This window comes from Eublepharis macularius, chromosome 10 (genome assembly GCF_028583425.1).
Source record: "Eublepharis macularius isolate TG4126 chromosome 10, MPM_Emac_v1.0, whole genome shotgun sequence".
Taxonomy (NCBI): domain Eukaryota; kingdom Metazoa; phylum Chordata; class Lepidosauria; order Squamata; family Eublepharidae; genus Eublepharis; species Eublepharis macularius.
The window spans coordinates 8,295,449-8,315,768 of NC_072799.1; the positions used below are offsets into that span (position 1 = coordinate 8,295,449).

Consider the following 20,320-nt stretch of genomic DNA (forward strand, 5'->3'; position numbering starts at 1 on the left):
ATCAAAGGCAAGATGTACAAGAATTGTCATCACATTATTACCCCCTATCTCAGGAAGGTTTACAAACAGAGGCGTAATAATGAAGTTCAGTGGGTGTTCAGAGGCTTGCCATCTCTGAACACAAAGGTTGCTCTCTGATCTCTCAGGGTCCATCCTATTATCTCTCCCTGTATCTTTTTATTATACTGGCACAACTATCATTATTCTAAATTAATCCCCAGTTAGGAGCATGGCCCTTGCTCCTTCGCATGTGATATGGGAACAACCAAATTGCAGGATTGTGTATGTTTCAAACTGAAGAAGAAATTGAAAAGGAGCCCAGATTTCCACTTGGAAAGCTCCCTTGGTAACACGTTAAACCTAGGGCTCCACTTCAACAATTGCTCTACACCGTGGCTTATTTAGGGTATCGTTTAATTTTGGTATGCATCTATTTACAATATTGACCGAGAGAGCATGTTTGCTGATCCCCCAAATCAGAGAAACGGAAAATTAGAAAATAATGTAACTTAAGTAACTCAATTATTTTGAACTAGTACTCACTCGAGAAAGTAAAGGTCCAGCTCCTGAACTGCACCATTTCAGGCTGATTGAATGTTTTTCTATGCAAAAAAAATCCCCTCCATAAAGAAGACTAGCATGACAAGGATAAAGGTGTGGAAGAGCATTCAGTGATGTGAGGTTGTCACTTGCTGTCAAAAGAGGTGCACTGTCTCGGCACTGTTTTATAGGGATGCCAGTATGGTTGACAGGTTCAGCCTAGCAATTGGTGGGAGGACTGGAAGCAGGAACAAGAGGACATCAGCAATGTTGCTGATATTGCTTCATCACATCTGGGTACGATCCAGAAGTGACAAAGGGTAGTTCTAGGAACTGCTGCAAACTCTATGGTAAGATGATAGAGTTTACGGTGATTCCTAGAACTATCCTTTATCAGTTCTGGGTTGTGCCAGAAGTGATGTAGCAACGTCATTATTATTTTTTTTTTTATCTCCCTGCCACTGTGAGCGGTGGCTAGCAATGGGGCTTGCCAGCAGGAGGCCTCCCACTGGTAAGCCTCTTTGCCAGCCCCAGCTGGCACCCCGGTGAGAGAATTTGAAAGTTGTAAACATTCTGTGTGGCATGCCGTGTCACTTCTGTCATGAAAGTGAAAGTGACGTTGTTGACACCGCTGGTGCCAGGGTTTCTGGTGCCCGTGGCAATCCCCACGTGAGCCAGGGTTTCTGGCGCCTGCGGCAATCCCCACATGCACGTACGCGCAGCAAGCGCGCACCTCCCGAACTGCGTGATGACATCATCATGAGATGACAGGGCTGGCCGGCTGTAGCAGCCACAGGCCAGGCACGTCAGCTCTGTGGCACGCACCTCTGCCCCTGCACCCCTTCCGGCACCCCCTCCAGCACCCCAGCGCTCGCGGCACCCGCCTCACTGCTGGCCCTGGTTGTTGAGGTGGGACAACGCTTTAGGATTTAACTAAAGTTATTTGGTTATTCATCTAAAATGCTATGGTGACTCCTAGACTGTCATGCCAGAAGTGAGGTCACACATTAATACAACACCAAATTTCCTGACCGGGTGGCAGCATGAAGCAGGTTGTAGTGGGAGATCCCATCCCCCCACCCCCAGTTTATCACCTCAGTGAGAATTAGACCTTTGTGACATATGTTTAAGCACCACTTTGTGCATCATCATGAGTATATTTTCTCCACACGTTTAGTGGCAAAAGGAACCTCTGTGAATTCTAGTTTAAATGAAAGAATTGGGAAGGGGGGGGGTTGCTCCTTAACCCTTTCTCTTCCAGCTATTATTCTATTTTAAAGAATTGAAATAATAACCGTGATAAATCCACTGCATTTTGCAGTTGAATCTGAATATATCCAAGAGTGGGCTGTGACTCTTGCTCACTGCCCCCTTTACCACAGAGAAATCTGTTTGCCTCCCTCCTTTTTTTTGCACAGGATGTGGCAGGTTTGCACTAAGCACTGGTTGGGGAATAAATGACTTTTTTAAAAAGTTTTGCATTCCTCCAGGGATGTCATCTTAATGAGCACTTTAAAATGCACATACTATTAAGAGTCGTTCACAGGCTTGAAGGCAAAATCAAAGAAAATGCTGGCAAAGCATTTCTGAGCATAAGAGGATATCCACGATTCCTTCCTACTCGCTTTTTTAAGCTAATCAAGCTATGCTATTAGAAGTAGTTTAAAGGTGATGTTGTTCTAAATGGGGAAGGCATTCAGAGTATAATTCTTTAAAAAGAAAAAAAAGACAAGAAAAAGACAAAAATCCTTATGCAGGAAACTGATGCTGTTTATTTCCATAATTTAATTAGATGCCACCGTAATTACCTTGTCTGTTCCAGGGGTAAGGGACCATTGAAGAATACGTCTGATGTTATTAATGCTGCCAAAAAGATTGCGGAAGCTGGCTCGAGAATGGACAAATTGGCTCGTGCGGTGGCTGATCAGGTAATTTCACAGTTGCTGTCGAACAGAATATGTATGGGAGCACCAAGCCTTGAAGCGTTTTGCCCAGACTTCATGGTATGTGCCCAGAGAGTTCTGATACCTTTGTGGGCTGGTATTCATGTGGGCTAGTATTCATGAGTCTTGTTGTCAACTTTTATCCTACTAGGAAGAAGTCTCCAACATTCGGCTAACGTAGAACAACCTGGTTTTCCTCAGCCTTTTCTCTAGGAAAAGCGACAGTCCACATATATCCAAAGTATAGGGGGTGTATTAGAGAAATGGAAAACTGCAAATAAGGTTCCAGAACTTGGAACTGGACCTGGGTCAGTTGGAAATAAATTTCCTTCAGGATATAATGTCCTTCTCCTAATACAAGCTGAGCCCAAACTGTCCAAGGAGTTCGACCCCAGCTTCTAATGGGTAGCAGCCATACTCCTAACCCTTGCTCCAACCTTTGTCCAAATTTGTGTAGAAAAATTATTGTGTAGCAGTATGGGCTTATGGTAGCAAAGGAGGCCTTATCTTTATTGTGTAAAAATGTATCCAGAACCTAGGGTTGCTGGCTTCCACGTGGCACCTGGAGATCTCCCAGAATCACAACTGATCTCCAGACTGTAGAGATCAGTCCCTGGAGTCGGTTTCGTTTTCTCAGCCATGCCGGACGCTCCTCTCGGCTGGTCCGGGAGGAAACGACCGGGCACCCTGACCGGGCGGCTGATCCGCAAGGATTAGCCCCCAGGACTCCCAGGGAGGGAGCCAGGGTCCGGGACGCGGCGGGAAGAACTCCCCGAAATCAATGCGGGGGGGGGGGAATTGCCCGTTTGTCCCTATGGAGGCCGGCAGATGTGCGCGGCGCCTCGAGTGCCGCCGGGCAACGAGAAACGGCAAGTAAAAGAAACAGGCGGAAGCCTGTAAACAAGCGAATCCCTTCTGTTCTACAAGCGTTTGTGAAGGAGAGGTTGATCTGAAGAAGACTCGCTCTTCCCCTTCGTTGAGTTCCAGAATTTTGTTGGCGCCCCCCCCCCCCAAAATGGCAGCAAAGAAGCAAAGTCCCGCTCTCGGTAAGTCAATCTCGGCTACCTTGCAGAAGGGGGAGTCGCTCGAAGAGTTGGTGCGCAGGGCGGTGGTGGAAGCTATAAAACCCTTTGTTGACAAGCTGAACGAAACTGATCAAAGGGTGGGCTTAATTGAAAGCGAGGTGAAAACCATTAAGGCAGCAGCGGGGGGGGGCAGAAAAGTCTGCTCTGGAAAGTGCGTCACTTGTGAAGGCTACAAAAAAGGAGCTGAAGTTGGTGGAGAACCAGCTGATCGGGCTACAGGTGGAACGAACGCAGACAATTTTGCGTCTCCAAAACGTGAAAGAGGAGGAAAATGAGGATCTGTGGGATTTGGTCTCGGAACTACTGGCGACACCCGCGAGGACGACTAAAGAAGAGGTTAAAAGCGCCATTTTGGAGGTCCGTCGGGCTTCTTCAAAATATGCAACAAAGCGACAGTTGCCTCGTGAGATCATTATTGACTTTTCATCTAAAAAGATTCGGGACACCATCCTATATAACTCATACAATGCGGATTTGGTCTTTATGGGTTTGAAAGTCAAGATTTTGAAGGACGTTCCATTTCTAGTCCGGAAACGGCGTTTTAAATATAAAAAGTTTGCAGCTCTTCTGAGGGACCATGGAATAAAGTACAAATGGTTATTCCCGGAAGGAATATGGTTCAGATATAAAGATCAGGCCTATAAGATATTATCAGAAGATCAACTAAAGGATTTTGAGAATAAAAACCCAGAACTCTGCTGCACCAAGAACGAAGAAAAGGAGGAGCCGGAGGGGGGGGAGGAGGAGGAGAGCATCGCAACAGCAGTTGCACAGAGAGAATTGCGTCCGGGACCTAGAAGGGGGAGGAAAGTTTAATCAGAATTTGAAATGTTTATTCTCTGTATGATTAACCACTCCATCATTATTCTATGGAGCTATTTTTGTATTATGACAGTATGAAGGGAAACATTGAAGTGTAGTGTTTAGTGTTTGTAGTTCATTCCCCCCCCCCTTTTCTTTTTCCACCTCCCTTTGTCCCTTCCCTCTCCCCTTTCCTTGTGATAGTCTGGTGTAGTGTTTTGTAGTTATGAAAAATAAAAAAAAAATTTATAAAAAAAAAAAAAGAGATCAGTCCCTGGAGGAAATGGATTCTTTGAAGGGTGGAATTATACCCCACTGAGGTTCCTTCCCTCCACAAACCCTGCCCTCCCTAGGCCCCACCCCCAAATATCCAAGAATTTTCCAACCCAAAGTTGTCAATCTTAACCTCCCTTGATGTCAGGCAACCTGAAAAAATGGAATTCCCAACATATCTCCCAGTTCAGTGAGTCCAGGCCTTAAACCCAAGACCTCTGGCTGCCCCCCATACTGCTCCTTCCTAGCACTTGTCTCTTCCCCTTGCAAAAAGTATGCTTTGGGGAAGGAAGAACCCCTGTAAACTCTCAGATATCTTTTTATGGGGAGGGAAGAGTTTAGAAAGCTCACAAAGAACTAATTTAATTACTAGGTTAGCTGCAGGGACCTCATCCATTACTGCCTGTGATGTATAAAGGAACCGGAGCAGCTGTTGGGCAGAAATGAGAGCACAGAGGAGACTATAGGAGGAATAATTTAAAACAAAATCAGAAACCTTTAGCTACTCTTCTTTAGTACCTCAAATATGAGGACATTTTATGGAACTTTCGAGGCCCCCGTGCAATGTAAACTTTTTATGGACTGTTGCATTTTTAATTACTCTTCTGAATAGAGAGGGGTCATCAGTTTTAATTTGCTGCAAAGTACTTCTGTTTAAAATTGTTGTCAGCTCTCCAGGGAGTCGGGTTTAAAGTTCCTTTCGCATACCAGGCCTCCAGAGTGGGATAAATACGACTGTGTTAAATTGTTACTAAGTGGAAAAATGTCTCTTTGGGACTCAGTCCTGAAATATGTGGCATCTATTGGACAGGGAGAGAAGACAGAGACCAACCAATTTTCTGGTATCATTCGGTGTACAGAAAAGATTAACCTGAACTATCCCTGAGAATTCTCGTGGCACTGCCTTTATTGATTTAGGAGTTGGGGGGTGGGGGCGGCGGGGAATAAGCAATGAATGCTATTGCTGCCAGGGCACCTGCCGGCATGTTCATTTTGTTGCGAAGATCCATCTGAGTTCTGCTTTCCCCTTGATGCTAGTGTGTCCAATAGCTCCCTAGCATTGACTTGTTTTATTGATTGATTGATTGATTGATTGATTGATTGATTGATTGATTGATTGATTGATTGATTGATTGATTGATTGATTGATTGATACCCTAACTTTCTCCTCAGTGAGGATCCAAAGTGGCTCACACATTTCTCCTCTCCTCCGTTTTATCCTCACAACAACCCTGTGAGGTAGGTTAGGGTGAGAGTATGTGAATAGTCGAAGGTCACCCAGCAAGCTTTCCAGATCAGAGTGGGGATCTGAACCTGGTTCTCCCAGATCCTAGTCGAGGAGTCCCCAACACGGTGCCCATGGGCACCATTCTGCCTGCCAATACCTTTCCTATTACCCGCAAAGTGGTTTTATAAAGTGGGTTTGACCAGGTGGGGCTTTTGACAAACTGGGCTTCTGGTTGGCTTTGGAGATTAAACTGACTGTGCAGATTTTTTAAAAACATTCCTTTGGCAGAAGCTGTTGCCATAGCACAAGGATCTTCACTGTGTGACTGAAGGTAAGATGTAGCAGCCATTTTGCGGCTGGCTCTGCCTTCTGCAGCAGCCATTTTGTGGCTGTGCCCACCACACTGTGTCAGAATTCCAAATGTGCCCTCAGGCTCAAAAAGGTTGGGGACCCCTGTCCTAGTTTGACACTGGAACTACCACCACCACGCTGGCTCTGTTTTGAGATCTGCTTTTTTGCTGTGGCCCAGAATCAGGCATACCCTCTTAACTGAATGACGATCAGAAGCAGCAATGAAAGATGGACTTGAACCACGACTCTTCTGGGAGTTGAATGGAAGCTCTTGCCCTTGGAATGCCACAGAACTCATTTAGCATGTCAGACCGAGCAGCTTTACAAGTACTTTCACTTGCTTCATTCCTCTATTATTTTATCCCTTCCTTCCCCCCGTTCCACGTGTTCTTCCTGCAAATTCCTTGACTATGCAATGATCTACTTACGGGTATGCAACTTGTAGAATCTGCTCAGCTTTCTAGCTCTTACCTGTTCCCATTTGTCTTCCCGGCTTTCCCATCTTCTCTGGATTGCCCAGACCCACTGCCTTTTCCTTCATGCTTGATTGCCTCCGTGGAGTCTGACATTGGCCTGGCTGTTAACTTGCATGTCCCAATTCATCTTATCGATCCCACTTTCCAAGGGCATCACAGCCACTAAGCATCACGTTTCCTGCTGCAACTGAGACGTGGTTCACTGGTCCATCCGGCCCAATGTTATATCATCCGGCAAATAGCAGATCTCCAAGGCAGGATCAGGATCTTCATCAAATTGCTTCCTCGGGTTTGTTAACTGAAGATCGAATACTAGAACTCGAGGACATCCAGTGAAGCCGACAGGCAGAAGTCAAGATTCAAAAGCCAAAAAGAAATTCTTCTTTACACAACGAGTGATTAAAATGTGTTATGCGCTGCCAGAGAATGTGGTGGTGGCCACATGCATAGATGGCGTTAAAGGGGGATTGGGCAGATTAATGGAGGTTATTAGTGGCTTCTATCCACAGTGACTAAAGGGAAGTCTCCACATTTAGAGGCAGTAGATACCAGTGAATACCCATACCAGGAGACAACATCAGGTGAAGGCCTTGGTCCCATACCCTGTTGTTGGCCCTCCAGAGTAACTGATTAGCCACTGCGGGAGACAGGACTAGATAGACCACTGATCTGATCCGGCAGGGCTCGTCTTATGTTCTTATGATTGCTTAACTGAATCGTGTGGCTTGAACCAAAGAGACAATGCATGCAGTGAACACACTTTAACCCTCAACTGGCAATCCAAGACCTCAGGCTAGTCTTAGATTGCTCTTGCTGGTTGGTGCCAAATATACAGCACCGGGAATCAGCTCTCCTTGCTGGGTTTCATTGGACTGATTTACAGCCAACAGCATCCGTGTGGGCTCAGCTAATAATGTTAATGGCGTGTGTTGATCTTTACTGCATTCTTGCTTGGAGATGGTGCGTCATCTTTTATTATGAGGTTGTTGCCATCGGCCTCCCCTGCCAAGGAGTCGCATAAATTGTCTCTTATTACACTGATTATGACACCTTCCCTGCATTGACTTGGTTTGCCCAAATGCAATGGTTTCCATGCCTTTCTGATTTAAACAATGTGCCACTGGAACGCCACCGGTACTGTTCTGCCATTGGATCAAAATTTCCATTTGCCGGCAAAAAAGAGAGCTTCATTTCCTCTTTATTAATGCTTTACAGACCTCAACGCGTCTCTTGCAAATGCGGTCCTTACCGTGCCATAAAGATTGCATATTACGCATCAGTAAAGCCTTATGTTTAGTGCAAATTGAGCAATGTCCTAAGGAAACAGCAATAGAGATTATTCCTTCTGCTTTACAGTAGGGGTGTGCAAGCCAAAAATTTTCGGCTATAGCCGAAAGTAGAAAGCCGAAAGAAAATTCTCTATCGTTAAAGCTGAAAGCCGAAACAAGAATCTCTTTCGGGATTCGGGATTCGGGATTCTTTCGGCATTATTTCGGCATTCTTTCGGCTTTTTTCTATGGGAAAATGCCTCCGTCTTCCAGGACGCCTGGAGGAGGCATTTTCCCACCGAATAAGCCCAAAATTGGTGGGGACCTTCCTCTAACCCTTCTCTAACAACCACCCAAGTTTCAGACAGATTGGACTTTGGGGGGCCATGTTATGGCCCCCCAAAGCAGGTCCCCCCATCCTCCCATAAAGGAGCATCTTCTTCATTATTTCCTATGGGGAAAAAATGAAGAAGCAGGCTTCCTTTGCCAGGGGTGGCATTTTGCATGCAAAATGCCCCCTTACCCTCAGGGGCCCTTCTCCCACCCCTCCTCCCACCCCCCACCAAGGCTCAGCCTGCTCCCACTTGGGGGGGCCATTTCATGGCCTCCCCAAGTAGGTGCTCTAATCTCTACCACTGACAGCTGGGGGAGGCTTGTGTTGCCAGGGGTGGCATTTTGCATGCAAAATGCCCCCCAACCCTCTGGGGCCCTTCTCCCACCCCTCCTCCCACCCCCCACCAAGGCTCAGCCTGCTCCCACTTGGGGGGGCCATTTCATGGCCTCCCCAAGTAGGTGCTCTAATCTCTACCACTGACAGCTGGGGGAGGCTTGTGTTGCCAGGGGTGGCATTTTGCATGCAAAATGCCCCCCAGCCCTCTGGGGCCCTTCTCCCACCCTTCCTCCCACCCCACACCAAGGCTCAGCCTGCTCCCACTTGGGGGGGCCATTTCATGGCCTCCCCAAGTAGGTCCTCTCAGCCCCTAAAGTCCACCCCTTACAGCCCCACACAAACCCAATTCCCCCCCAGCTGCCGCACACAGACCCAAATCCCCACATTAGCCCCTCACAGACCCAAATCCACCCCCACCTGCCCCACACCCATAACCCCAGGAACAGGCTGGCAAAGGCCAGCCCTCTCCCTTTGTTCCCTATGCTGGGAACTTCTAAACTCTCTTTCCCTGGGCAATTCTGCACAGCCCAGGGGTGCCACAATGGTGGGCACACTTCTGAGTGCCAGCTGGTCCCTGTGAAAGAACACCTGAACCACAGACACCCTCCCTCAAATTCCCCCACCACCTACAGAGATAGCTGGCCAGCCAGCCCCATTGTTCCCTATGATGGGAACCAACTGCACAACAAAGAATAAAACAAGAACAACACAAAATAAAGTTTTTAAAAAATTATTTTCTCCCTTCCAAAGTACAAGTAGGCAAAGCATTATGACACATTACACCAGCAGTCCCCCACACAGAAAAATAACACAACTCACTTAACATCAGAGAATCACAAAGCACGATTCCTGTCAAAAACACTTTATTTCTTGAACAGCTTTAGGCTACACAGCAGGGGGGGGACACCAAAGGGCATGGAAGCAGTATCTTACACAAAAATAACACAACTCACTTCACATTAAAGAATCACCCCAAAAAATTGCTGTCAAAAGCACTTTATTTCTGTAACTGCTTTAGGTTACACAGTAGGAAGGCACCACAGAGCAGGAAAGCAGTGTACTACACAAAAATAACACAACTCACTTCACATCAGAGAATCACACAAACACAATTGCTGTCAAAAACGGTGAAGTGGGTTGTATTATTTTTTGTAGTACATTGCTATCATGCCCTTTTGTGCCCTCCTACTGTGTAACCTAAAGCTGTTCAAGAAATAAAGTGTTTTTGCCAGGAATTGTGTTTTTGTGATTCTCTGATGTTAAGTGAGTTGTGTTATTTTTGTGTAAGATACTGCTTCCATGCCCTTTGGTGTTCCCCCCCTGCTGTGTAGCCTAAAGCTGTTCAAGAAATAAAGTGTTTTTGACAGGAATCGTGCTTTGTGATTCTCTGATGTTAAGTGAGTTGTGTTATTTTTCTGTGTGGGGGACTGCTGGTGTTATGTGTCATAATGCTTTGCCTACTTGTACTTTGGAAGGGAGAAAATAATTTTTAAAAAACTTTATTTTGTGTTGTTCTTGTTTTATTCTTTGTTGTGCAGTTGGTTCCCATCATAGGGAACAATGGGGCTGGCTGGCCAGCCATCTCTGTAGGTGGTGGGGGAATTTGAGGGAGGGTGTCTGTGGTTCAGGTGCTCTTTCACAGGGACCAGCTGGCACTCAGAAGTGTGCCCACCATTGTGGCACCCCTGGGCTGTGCAGAATTGCCCAGGGAAAGAGAGTTTAGAAGTTCCCAGCATAGGGAACAAAGGGAGAGGGCTGGCCTTTGCCAGCCTGTTCCTGGGGTTATGGGTGTGGGGCAGGTGGGGGTGGATTTGGGTCTGTGAGGGGCTAATGTGGGGATTTGGGTCTGTGTGTGGCAGCTGGGGGGAATTGGGTTTGTGTGGAGCTGTAAGGGGTGGAATTTAGGGGCTGAGAGGACCTACTTGGGGAGGCCATGAAATGGCCCCCCCAAGTGGGAGCAGGCTGAGCCTTGGTGGGGGGTGGGAGGAGGGGTGGGAGAAGGGCCCCAGAGGGTTGGGGGGCATTTTGCATGCAAAATGCCACCCCTGGCAACACAAGCCTCCCCCAGCTGTCAGTGGTAGAGATTAGAGCACCTACTTGGGGAGGCCATGAAATGGCCCCCCCAAGTGGGAGCAGGCTGAGCCTTGGTGGGGGGTGGGAGGAGGGGTGGGAGAAGGGCCCCAGAGGGTTGGGGGGCATTTTGCATGCAAAATGCCACCCCTGGCAACACAAGCCTCCCCCAGCTGTCAGTGGTAGAGATTAGAGCACCTACTTGGGGAGGCCATGAAATGGCCCCCCCAAGTGGGAGCAGGCTGAGCCTTGGTGGGGGGTGGGAGGAGGGGTGGGGAGAAGGGCCCCTGAGGGTAAGGGGGCATTTTGCATGCAAAATGCCACCCCTGGCAAAGGAAGCCTGCTTCTTCATTTTTTCCCCATAGGAAATAATGAAGAAGATGCTCCTTTATGGGAGGATGGGGGGACCTGCTTTGGGGGGCCATAACATGGCCCCCCAAAGTCCAATCTGTCTGAAACTTGGGTGGTTGTTAGAGAAGGGTTAGAGGAAGGTCCCCACCAATTTTGGGCTTATTCGGTGGGAAGATGCCTCCCCCAGACGTCCGGGAAGACGGAGGCATTTTCCCATTGAAAAGCCGAATGAAAGACGAAAGAATCCCGAAACGTTTCGGCTTTTTTCTTTCGGCTACCCGAAACGTTTCGGGATTCCCCGAAACGTTTCGGCATTCCCTGAAAGAAGCCGAAACACTTTTGTTTCGGCATTCTTTCGGCATTCTGAATGCCGAAACGCACATCCCTACTTTACAGCTCATCAGGTAACTGACAAACAGTGCTGCCAGTGGTCTTTTTTCCGCCAGTGGGTCCCTCTGTACTTTAATACACAATCTTTTGCCAGGGAGGAGAGCTGGCCTTTGTTAAATGTGTAGCCAAAGGGTTAAGCAAAACAAATGCCTCTAATATGGTAGTGCTTGACTGTTCCTAGTATATCAAGTGTACAGACTGTAATATATCACATCAGTTTTGGATTTTTTTCTCTCTCCCTTTTCCTTTATAGTGTCCCGATTCAGCCTGTAAGCAAGATCTGTTAGCGTACCTCCAGCGTATTGCTCTTTACTGCCACCAGCTTAATATCTGTAGCAAGGTGAAGGCCGAAGTCCAGAACTTGGGAGGAGAACTTATCGTATCTGGGGTAAGCCGCCTCTTGCTCTTTGCATGTCCTATTCATGGTAATTGCAGATTCCCCCACCCACTCCCTTTGACAGTGGCAATGCATTGAAGAGATGAAATTCTGTAGCTGTTCGTAGGCAAATTCCCTGTTTGCTTTTTTAAAAAGTCATCCCCATGAATCCAGACTTTTTGGCCCTGGTCAGCAATTGATTCTTAAGTTTTGCATTTAGCAAAGGAAAATTGCCCCCTTTTTTCTCCAGTATGACCATCAGGAGGGTCTGGGGCACAATGTTCCCCTTAGCTACTCTGAGAGCCAAGCTACAAGTGATGGCTGACACAGGTTGGACACTTGTCAGCTTACCTCAAGTTTTGATGAGAAATGTAGGCATCCTGGTCTTACAGCTTGGCTCTCCATTTAATGGAAGTTTATAGAACCCCCCTCCCCACACACACACACAGCGGAGGGGAAGGGGGGCACCCAGCGAGAGCCCAACATCTGCACTCCCCTCCCGACCGCATGTTCTCCCTCCCATATATTGCCACTCTGTAAACTTCAATTAAATGGAGAGCCAAGCAGCAAGGCCAGACTGCCTACATTTCCCATCAAAACTTGAGGGAAGCTGACAAGTGTCCAACCTGGGTAAGGCGTCACTTGTTGCTTAGCTCTGAGAAGTCTTTAGCCCTCTCAATGGACTGTCCTAAAGGTCTTATCAGAGGGCCAAGCTACACATGACGAATGACACTTGAACGGCAAGTGGATTGAGTGGAGGGCAAGTGAACAGGGAGAAATACACTTGCCATTCAAGTGTCATTCGTCATGTGTAGCTTGGCCCAGAGTTGGGCTTTTTTGCACTGCCTGATTGCTTATGCTCTTTGCATAGGGGTGAGGGCCAAAGGATTGTGGGAATTCCTGGGCCGCAATTTGCCAATCCTTCCCTTATGGTAACTAATGAACATAATTAGATCCCCCCCTTTTTCCCTTTTTTGTTTCTACTTCACTTGTTAAAAAAGTAGTCATACTTCCAAAATCCATTTTTATAATCTAGGTAACCCCTGCCAAGTTGTAGATATTATAATTAATCACAGCTTGTAAATTGGCTCCTTGTAAATCCACTTTCTTTGGAGAGATGTAATAATTTTCCTTCCTCCTTGCCTAAGTCTATACACCTCTGTGTCGAGGGCTCACTTGTTAAGCGGAGGAGGGAGCTAGGATTGCCTTCACACCAGGTCCAAGGCATACTGGGCTAAGCAAATAATATTTAAAACATCTTAAACCGTCAGATGAACACGTTATTTTTGGCCCACTGGACGTTTTCAAATACAAGATGGAGTAAAAAAAAACCCTGATAATCTAATACTTTGGGGATCTGTTCCCCATTTCCCTCTCATTTTGATCCCCAGATCTCTTTAAAATTGACCCCATATTTAAGAGGCTCACATGTAAGTACTGCAACAAAACTAACAGTGCAGTCCTAAGAAGAGGTACTCCAGTCTAAGACCATTTGATTTCAGTCGGTTTAGACTGGAGTAACTCTGCTTAGAATCGCACTGTAAATAACTCAATTATGGTTGGAAACCAATCACATGGATCTGACAAGTAGTGATTCCAGTGTCAGGAAACAGCCAATCCGCCTCACTCTACCTCTATTGCATCATTAATAAGTGGTTTCCATTACGGCCATTCTTTTTAGTGTTCCCCGTTTGCAATTAGAGCTAGGTTTTTTTTCAGAGGTGGTCAGGATAGGAACTGCATCTCAGATGCATTTTTTCTGCTCACAAATTAGGGCCATTTTGACAAAGCTGCTGCAAAATTTAGTCCTTTCCAAAGCAGTTTAAGAATATGAAAAAATACAGAAGGGAAGCAGCAAAAAACGGGAAAGGGGGAAAGAGAGGGCTCAAGTAATGCTAGGAAACAATTTACTGGAATTCATCCAATGCATGATAGGTATGAAACTTTTATCCAAGAGCAAATTGCCTTATCTGTTACTTGCATAGAGTAGTCCCTCTCTCTGCAAGATTCATACAAAGAGAGTATCCAGTTAGGGATATTCACGGCTACAGGAACACCGGCGGCACTGCCATTGGCATCGTCACGTGTAACACTGCACGGATCATGAGTGCATTCACCATAGATGGAACAGGCAAAATCTGATGGCTGAATATTGTGCATTTTATTTGAATAAGCAGCAGATTTCTCGAGGCTCTTTTAAATGGGACTGAGTAAAAAGGAGCAGAGATTTGTGAACGTTTTATTTTTAGAAGAAGCATTCCCTTTGGTCTGAATAGGCTTCACCTCCCCTTAGTAACATGTTGCTAAGTTTGCTTGGTTAAGCAGATGTACTTATAAGCAAGTCCCAGGTTATTCAGTCGGGTTTATTCCCAGGAAAGTGTCCTTAGGACTTCATAATGTCTGTTACATGATCCCTGAATTGAATACCATCCCCAAAGCATTGTCCTCACTCTGAATTGGCTCTGTTTGCTTTCATTGATGACAACAGGTGGCCAGTTGGCTAGCTGTGATGATAGCATGTGTGATCCCTGATTGGCTAGGATTGCTTTGTAAAGGAGTGATAACTATTCACGAGGAAAAATTTGCACCAAAGCAGCAGCAGATAAGGGAAACAATAACAGCAAGTAAGCAGCTCCATAAAAAGACAAACATTTACATATTTAAGTTATTTAGGCATAGGAGAGAAATGTTTCTGCTCCCCCAAAAGCACTATTTTGCCCTGACAATCAAAATGGAAGACCATTCACTGCAGCCCTACTTGTGAATGGCAAGGGTCTGCCGTTTATATCTTGCTCATGTGCATGATATCCAATTTGAACCAAGTAGCAGATGTTTCCTTATATGTACTGGATTGGATGATGGAACAGAATAATTCACATGTTGCCCAGTTTACTGTGCACACAGTTCAAGCTGGCTCGGATAATTCACACTTGAATCAAGCATAACACTGTGGAAACATTGTCAAACAAATCCACTTTAGGAAGGTAATATGTTGTTTGAATATTAATTCAGGTTTCTCACCCACTAGATTCCAGAGGCACAGGACAGGCACAATAAAATATAAAAGGTGAAATCTAGCCAAGATTAAGCACATAAAGGCCCATTTGTATTATTTATTATTTATTTATTTATTTTATTCGATTTATACCCCGCCCTCCCCACAGATGGGCTCAGGGCAGCTAACAACATTTAAAAAATACATTAAAATCACAAAAACATAAAATAATTTTTAAAAAATCATTAAAATAGTCCAGGAGCAGGCTATTTAAACAAATATTGGGAGTCCGTATACGGGCATAGCAGATGGCCGAGGGCAGCCCCAGAAGAAGTGGTGGTCTTCGATGGAAGAAGGAGGACACCTGCTGGCACTCAGCTGAAGGCCCGGTGAAACGTCTCTGTTTTACAGGCCCTGCAAACCTGTAACAGGTCCCGCAGGGCCCGGATCCCTAGCAGGAGAGCGTTCCACCAGGCCGTGGCCAGGGCAGAAAAAGCCCTGGCCCTGGTTGAGTCCAGATGAATGTCCTTTGAGCCGGGGACCACCAGGAGTTGCTTGTTTGCAGAGCGCAACACCCTGCAGGGGACGTACCATAAGGTACCATAAGGTATTGTTAAACAAATGCTCGAACATGTAAAATGTAACTGCTGGAGCCCGCCCCCCATTTCCCCACACATTGCGTAATAAATTAGGGATGGGGCTATGGCAATGTGGTGGTGCATCACTTCACATCCAGAAGGCCCCACATTCAGTGTACAGCATCTCCATTTTTTTAAAACAAGATCCAGTAGTAGGTAATATGAAAGAGTGCTACCTGAAATACAGAAGAACTACTTCCAGTCAGAGTAGAGAGCACTAACCTTGATACACCAAGGGTCCAACTCAGTACAGGGTAGTGTCATGTGTTCACGTGACCAGATCACAAAAGGATATACACCCTTCCAGAGTTTTAGAACTAGCACTAAACTTGGGGTGGAGGCCGGTGATAGGACACGTTTTGAAAGTGCAGTTTTAAAAAATTACTCAGTTTGTGTCAAGGTTTCCAGTTGTCCCGGAAAAATGATCAAGTTAAATGCTGAACTGACTTAAGTTCAAAACCTTCGCTTTGAATTCGGCGATGTTGCTGAAATTTGCATTTGTGCAAAATTTAACTCGAGCTCTCTTTAGAACTCTGCCAAATGCTTTGACACATCCCAAAGGAGTGAGTGTTGCACGTGTGTGGTGCAGCCATGGAGAACCCATTTCCGTCTCTCTTTCCTCTCTAGTTGTGATGTGCAGATGGCAGACTCAAGAAGTTGCTCTTGGGTATAATCTGCGCAAGGTGCTCAATACATTGATACACGTGGCTAATAGTTCAGCCCATTTTGAACAAGATAAAACCATCAGAGAGGAAAACATTGAAAATCGAGTGTTCTCTCTGCCATTCCTATGAGCCCTGTGTGTTATTCTGTGGTTATCTAGCTAAACCCAACTGAAGCTCCCAGGTTTCCCTCAGATGCCTACAGTCGCAGCAAGAATGCCCTGTTCATTTCAGTTTTGGGAATGGTTCTCTGTGCTGAACACAAGGGGTGAGCTGTCCCAGGCATTGAAGAGAATTGGCTGTGGGTTGAAAGGTATCACAATGCACATTATTCATCTGCCAGGCTTTGTTCATAACATATCGGAATATAAAAGCCAGTGTCCAGGACTCCCTTGCATTCTAGTTTGACCCAGAAACGGAATCCAGACTAGAGCTGCGTAGAAACAAAATACTTGTTCAGAATGGCTATGGTCCCCCAATGCAGGGAACTCAGAGTGGGACCACAAGTGACGCCTGACACAGGTTGGACACTAGTCAGCTTCCCTCAAGTTTTGATGGGAAATGTAGGCATCCTGATCTTGCAGCTTGGCTCCCCGACTGCTGTCCAATGGACTTTTCAACTGTCACTTGTCCAACATTCCGCCAAGCTGCCTACATTTCCCATCAAAACTTGAGGGAAGCTGGCAAGTGTCCAACCTGTGTCAGGTGTCACTTGTGGTCCCGCTCTGAGTTATTCTCATTCCAGTGGTGCCCCCCAAATACATACCTTTACTTCTTATCAAATAAATGCCATCGAGCCTTGTCACTTGTTGACCTGCTGCCCATTGACAGAGGTCTTGCAGGGGTGGACTGTGTATAAGATGCAGAAAGCACCTCTCTCCTTGGGTCATTACAGTATGGAAGCCTCTAGTCAACACACATAACCGTAAGAATAGCATTTTGGTAGTAGATAATAACAGGTGGACTTGCAAAGTAGGATAGAGGTTGTTTTTCCTGATGTTTTATTTGGGAACGATGGTCATAAGGGCATCCTGGTGGAGAACCAAAGGTGAGGAGCCAAAAATGTTCTGCTTGACTTTCTCTCCTCCAAATAGGCTCTATCTCTTGATACACATTGCAGAGTGTTGTAATATTGATGCTCTTGATGCTCTTACATTGTGGCACACCCATCCAGCCTTCTCTCTCTCTCGTATGTAATGGGCTGAGATCTTTCTCCTCTATGACCTGCTGGCATAACAGGACCTGCTTTTCATCTTCATGATTACCATCATTTCCACCTGCCTCTTACCAGCCCTCCCCCCCCACTCCGCAAGCACATGCATCCGCTTGGCTGTTGTGCTTTTTTTTTCTTTCCCGTCTTTGCTCTCGTATCGTCCACAAGAGATGGTGTTGGGCTGGCTTCTCCAAGAGCTTGCATAAGTCATTGTGTGCATCTCATCACACGCTACAAAACTGAAGCAGCCAAACTGCTTGACTTGTTCATTCTGGTTTGGCAGTCTTTAGCATCTGTTGCTTCTGAGCTTTCATTACCACTGTCTTTATATATATATATATATATACATTTTTTTCATTCAGCCATAATCCAAAGCAATGCTAACTCCATCCTTGTAAAGAATTTACCTCTAGCATTGCCATTAACGATACGTGTCAGAAGCCCCAAATCGTATCCTCTCGAGATTGCTGGTATCGGCTTCTGTTGATCTTTCCAACGTGAACTGGTACAGGAAGATTTGCCTGCTTTCTTTGTTGTTGTTCTTTTGGAGAGTAAGGGGGGAAACATGAGGGCAATACCTTACTGGCAGTCTGTAATTTGCCGTACAACTTCAGAGTACTGAATGCTACAGGACTATCCAGAGATCTGGATTCCAGCTTCACCTCATCCGTAGCCTCCTTGCCTACTTCCATCTTGTTCTTCATTCTCTCTTGGATAGCCAGTTGCAAATAAATTGTACTTTATTTGCATAAAATGAAAGAAACCTGCTCTGAAGTTTGCATATAGTATTGTGCTCATGTACGTCACCTCCACAATGGAAGATCCCTTGTATGTTTTAACGTTTATAGCCCACCCATTCCTCTGAACTCAAGACTGGAGAATGGCACCACACAGGTGTACACCGTCTAAGCGTGCATGTTTTATACTGGGATTGGACTTGTGCTGAAGCATTGCCCAAGTACTTGCTAGAAGGACTTGTTTTTCCTTGGCCTCTTTTCCCTCCAGTCCTTTAGGTTCTTCATTAATCACTGTGGATATGGGAATTTGACCTTTCCTGGAATTTTTCATCTTTTTAAGCAGCAGTAGCAGAACAGAAATTTGAACGGGTGCTGGGAAATTGTAATAATTCAACTGAATGAGAAGGGGGAGGGAGGGATTTGGCTTGAAACGTGATATAGATGAGCTAACATGCCTAGGACTTCCATTTCTAACAGAGCTGCCTACTGATTCAGGAAGCCTTATCCTATTAGTCATACATGTTTGACCAATTGATTGCTTACATCTGCATAAGTGTCTATATTGATTTTTAAAAATTGTTCTTAAGCAAATGTATGCTTTTTTGTTTTGGGGTTCATAGCAGGTGCTATCTTAGAAAGGCATTTGCATCTGTGCCTCTTCTAAGATGGCATTTACCAACCATGGTCTTCGCATTCTAACCATGGAAACAGAAAAAGACTACTGCCTGAGTATCATGTAGCCAAGGGGTCCCCAACATGGTGCCCGTGGGCACACTTGTGCCCCTCAACATCCGCCAGGTGTTTTTAGGATGTGGGTGGGGCATTTACAAAGTATGGCTTCTGATTGGCCATTGGTGTATTGATTGGCTATGCAGATTTTTAAAAACATTGCTTTGGCAGAAGCTGCTTCCACAGCACAAGGAGCTTCACTGTGTAAGTGAAGGTAGCAGCCATTTTGTGGCTAGCTCCATCTCCTGCAGTAGCCATTTTGTGGCAGCCATATTGTTGCTACACCCACCACACTGTGTCAGAATTCCAAATGTGCTCGCAGGTTCAAAAATGTTGGGGACCCCTGACGTAGCCATTATTTGCCATATTTTTAATGGGAACCAAATATTGTTATGACTGTTGTTAAAAACAACATATAGTTTGCTTTGGAAGCTCAAATGGGAAAACAGTTCAGTTTTAGACAGGAAATGGCAGTAAGGACAACAGTGGAGTGTGGCTTTCTAATCTCTTCCTCTCTCACTTGTTCTAAATATAAATGTTGCAGTTATTAAACAAAAAGATCAGGCGATGGGACAATGTCTCAGTGGTCTGAGTGTGCAAACAAACTTATATGGGACACAGTTTGGGCTTTAAGTTGTTTTTCTCTAGCAAGTAGAAGGAAGTCAGGAGGTCTGGACACTTGAGAAGCAGTGAACCGCTGGTTACCAGATGTTAGGGACAATTCATCAGCAGAGGTCCTCTTCATGCCCAGCTTGCACGCTTCCATGGACCTCTGGCCAGCCACTGTTGGCAACAGAATGCTAGTGTGAGTGGAATTTAGCCCAAGAAGGTGTTGCAAGGAACTTTAAGGAACAGATGTGTTGCTCTAAAGGCCAGTTTGCTCAGTGCATGGAAGGATTTGGGGCTTTTCCAGCCGATGAAAAGAACCTGGATTTTATGTTTAGCTCTGCATGCCAAGCTACTCATAATCCAGCACCAGATGTTTAATTTTTACACTCTTTAAAATAAACCTTCTTGAAGTCTATGAGATTTACAAAAGTATATCACATCCCCATGTAATGGTGTTGGGGAGCAGTGCTGTGGGATGGGTCCGCATGTGTGTTTTCCACTTTGTTTCAGCCTGCAGGAAACGGGCACTGGAAATGGCAGATGGGGTGTGTGAGTGTGACCTTGATAGTGTTGACCTATTTCATATGATAACAAGCTAGATCAGTATTTCCCAAACTTTAAACAGATAAGGTACACACATTTTTTAAAGAGGTGAAGAGATCAGTCGGGGGCCTGCAGAAAAATCACAAAGATGCAAGGAATCCCTCTCCAAAAGTGTTATGGCCTCTGAGAATAGGTGAGATGTTTTCTATGGCCTCTGGGAATAGGTGAGACCTGAAACCCAGCAGTCTATAGCTCAGTTACCAAACAGCACTGCTGGGGCTTAAGGCAGCTTGGTAATCAGGAGGTTGCTCATCTAGTTCTAAATTTGAGTGTTACTGAGATGGTAGAAGTATATTTTACTTCTTATGTTAT

The 20,320-nt window shown here is 45.7% G+C and overlaps 1 protein-coding gene across 1 annotated transcript in view; it reads left to right on the forward strand.

The window, feature by feature from the left end:
* The window catches only part of CTNNA2 (catenin alpha 2), a 678,629-nt gene that overhangs the window by 625,533 nt on the left and 32,776 nt on the right, over nt 1-20,320 (forward strand). Inside the window, exons 18-19 of the mRNA XM_054989920.1 lie at nt 2,363-2,468; nt 11,700-11,834. Coding sequence (XP_054845895.1) covers nt 2,363-2,468; nt 11,700-11,834 — 241 coding nt within the window. The remainder of the gene's footprint in view (nt 1-2,362; nt 2,469-11,699; nt 11,835-20,320) is intronic.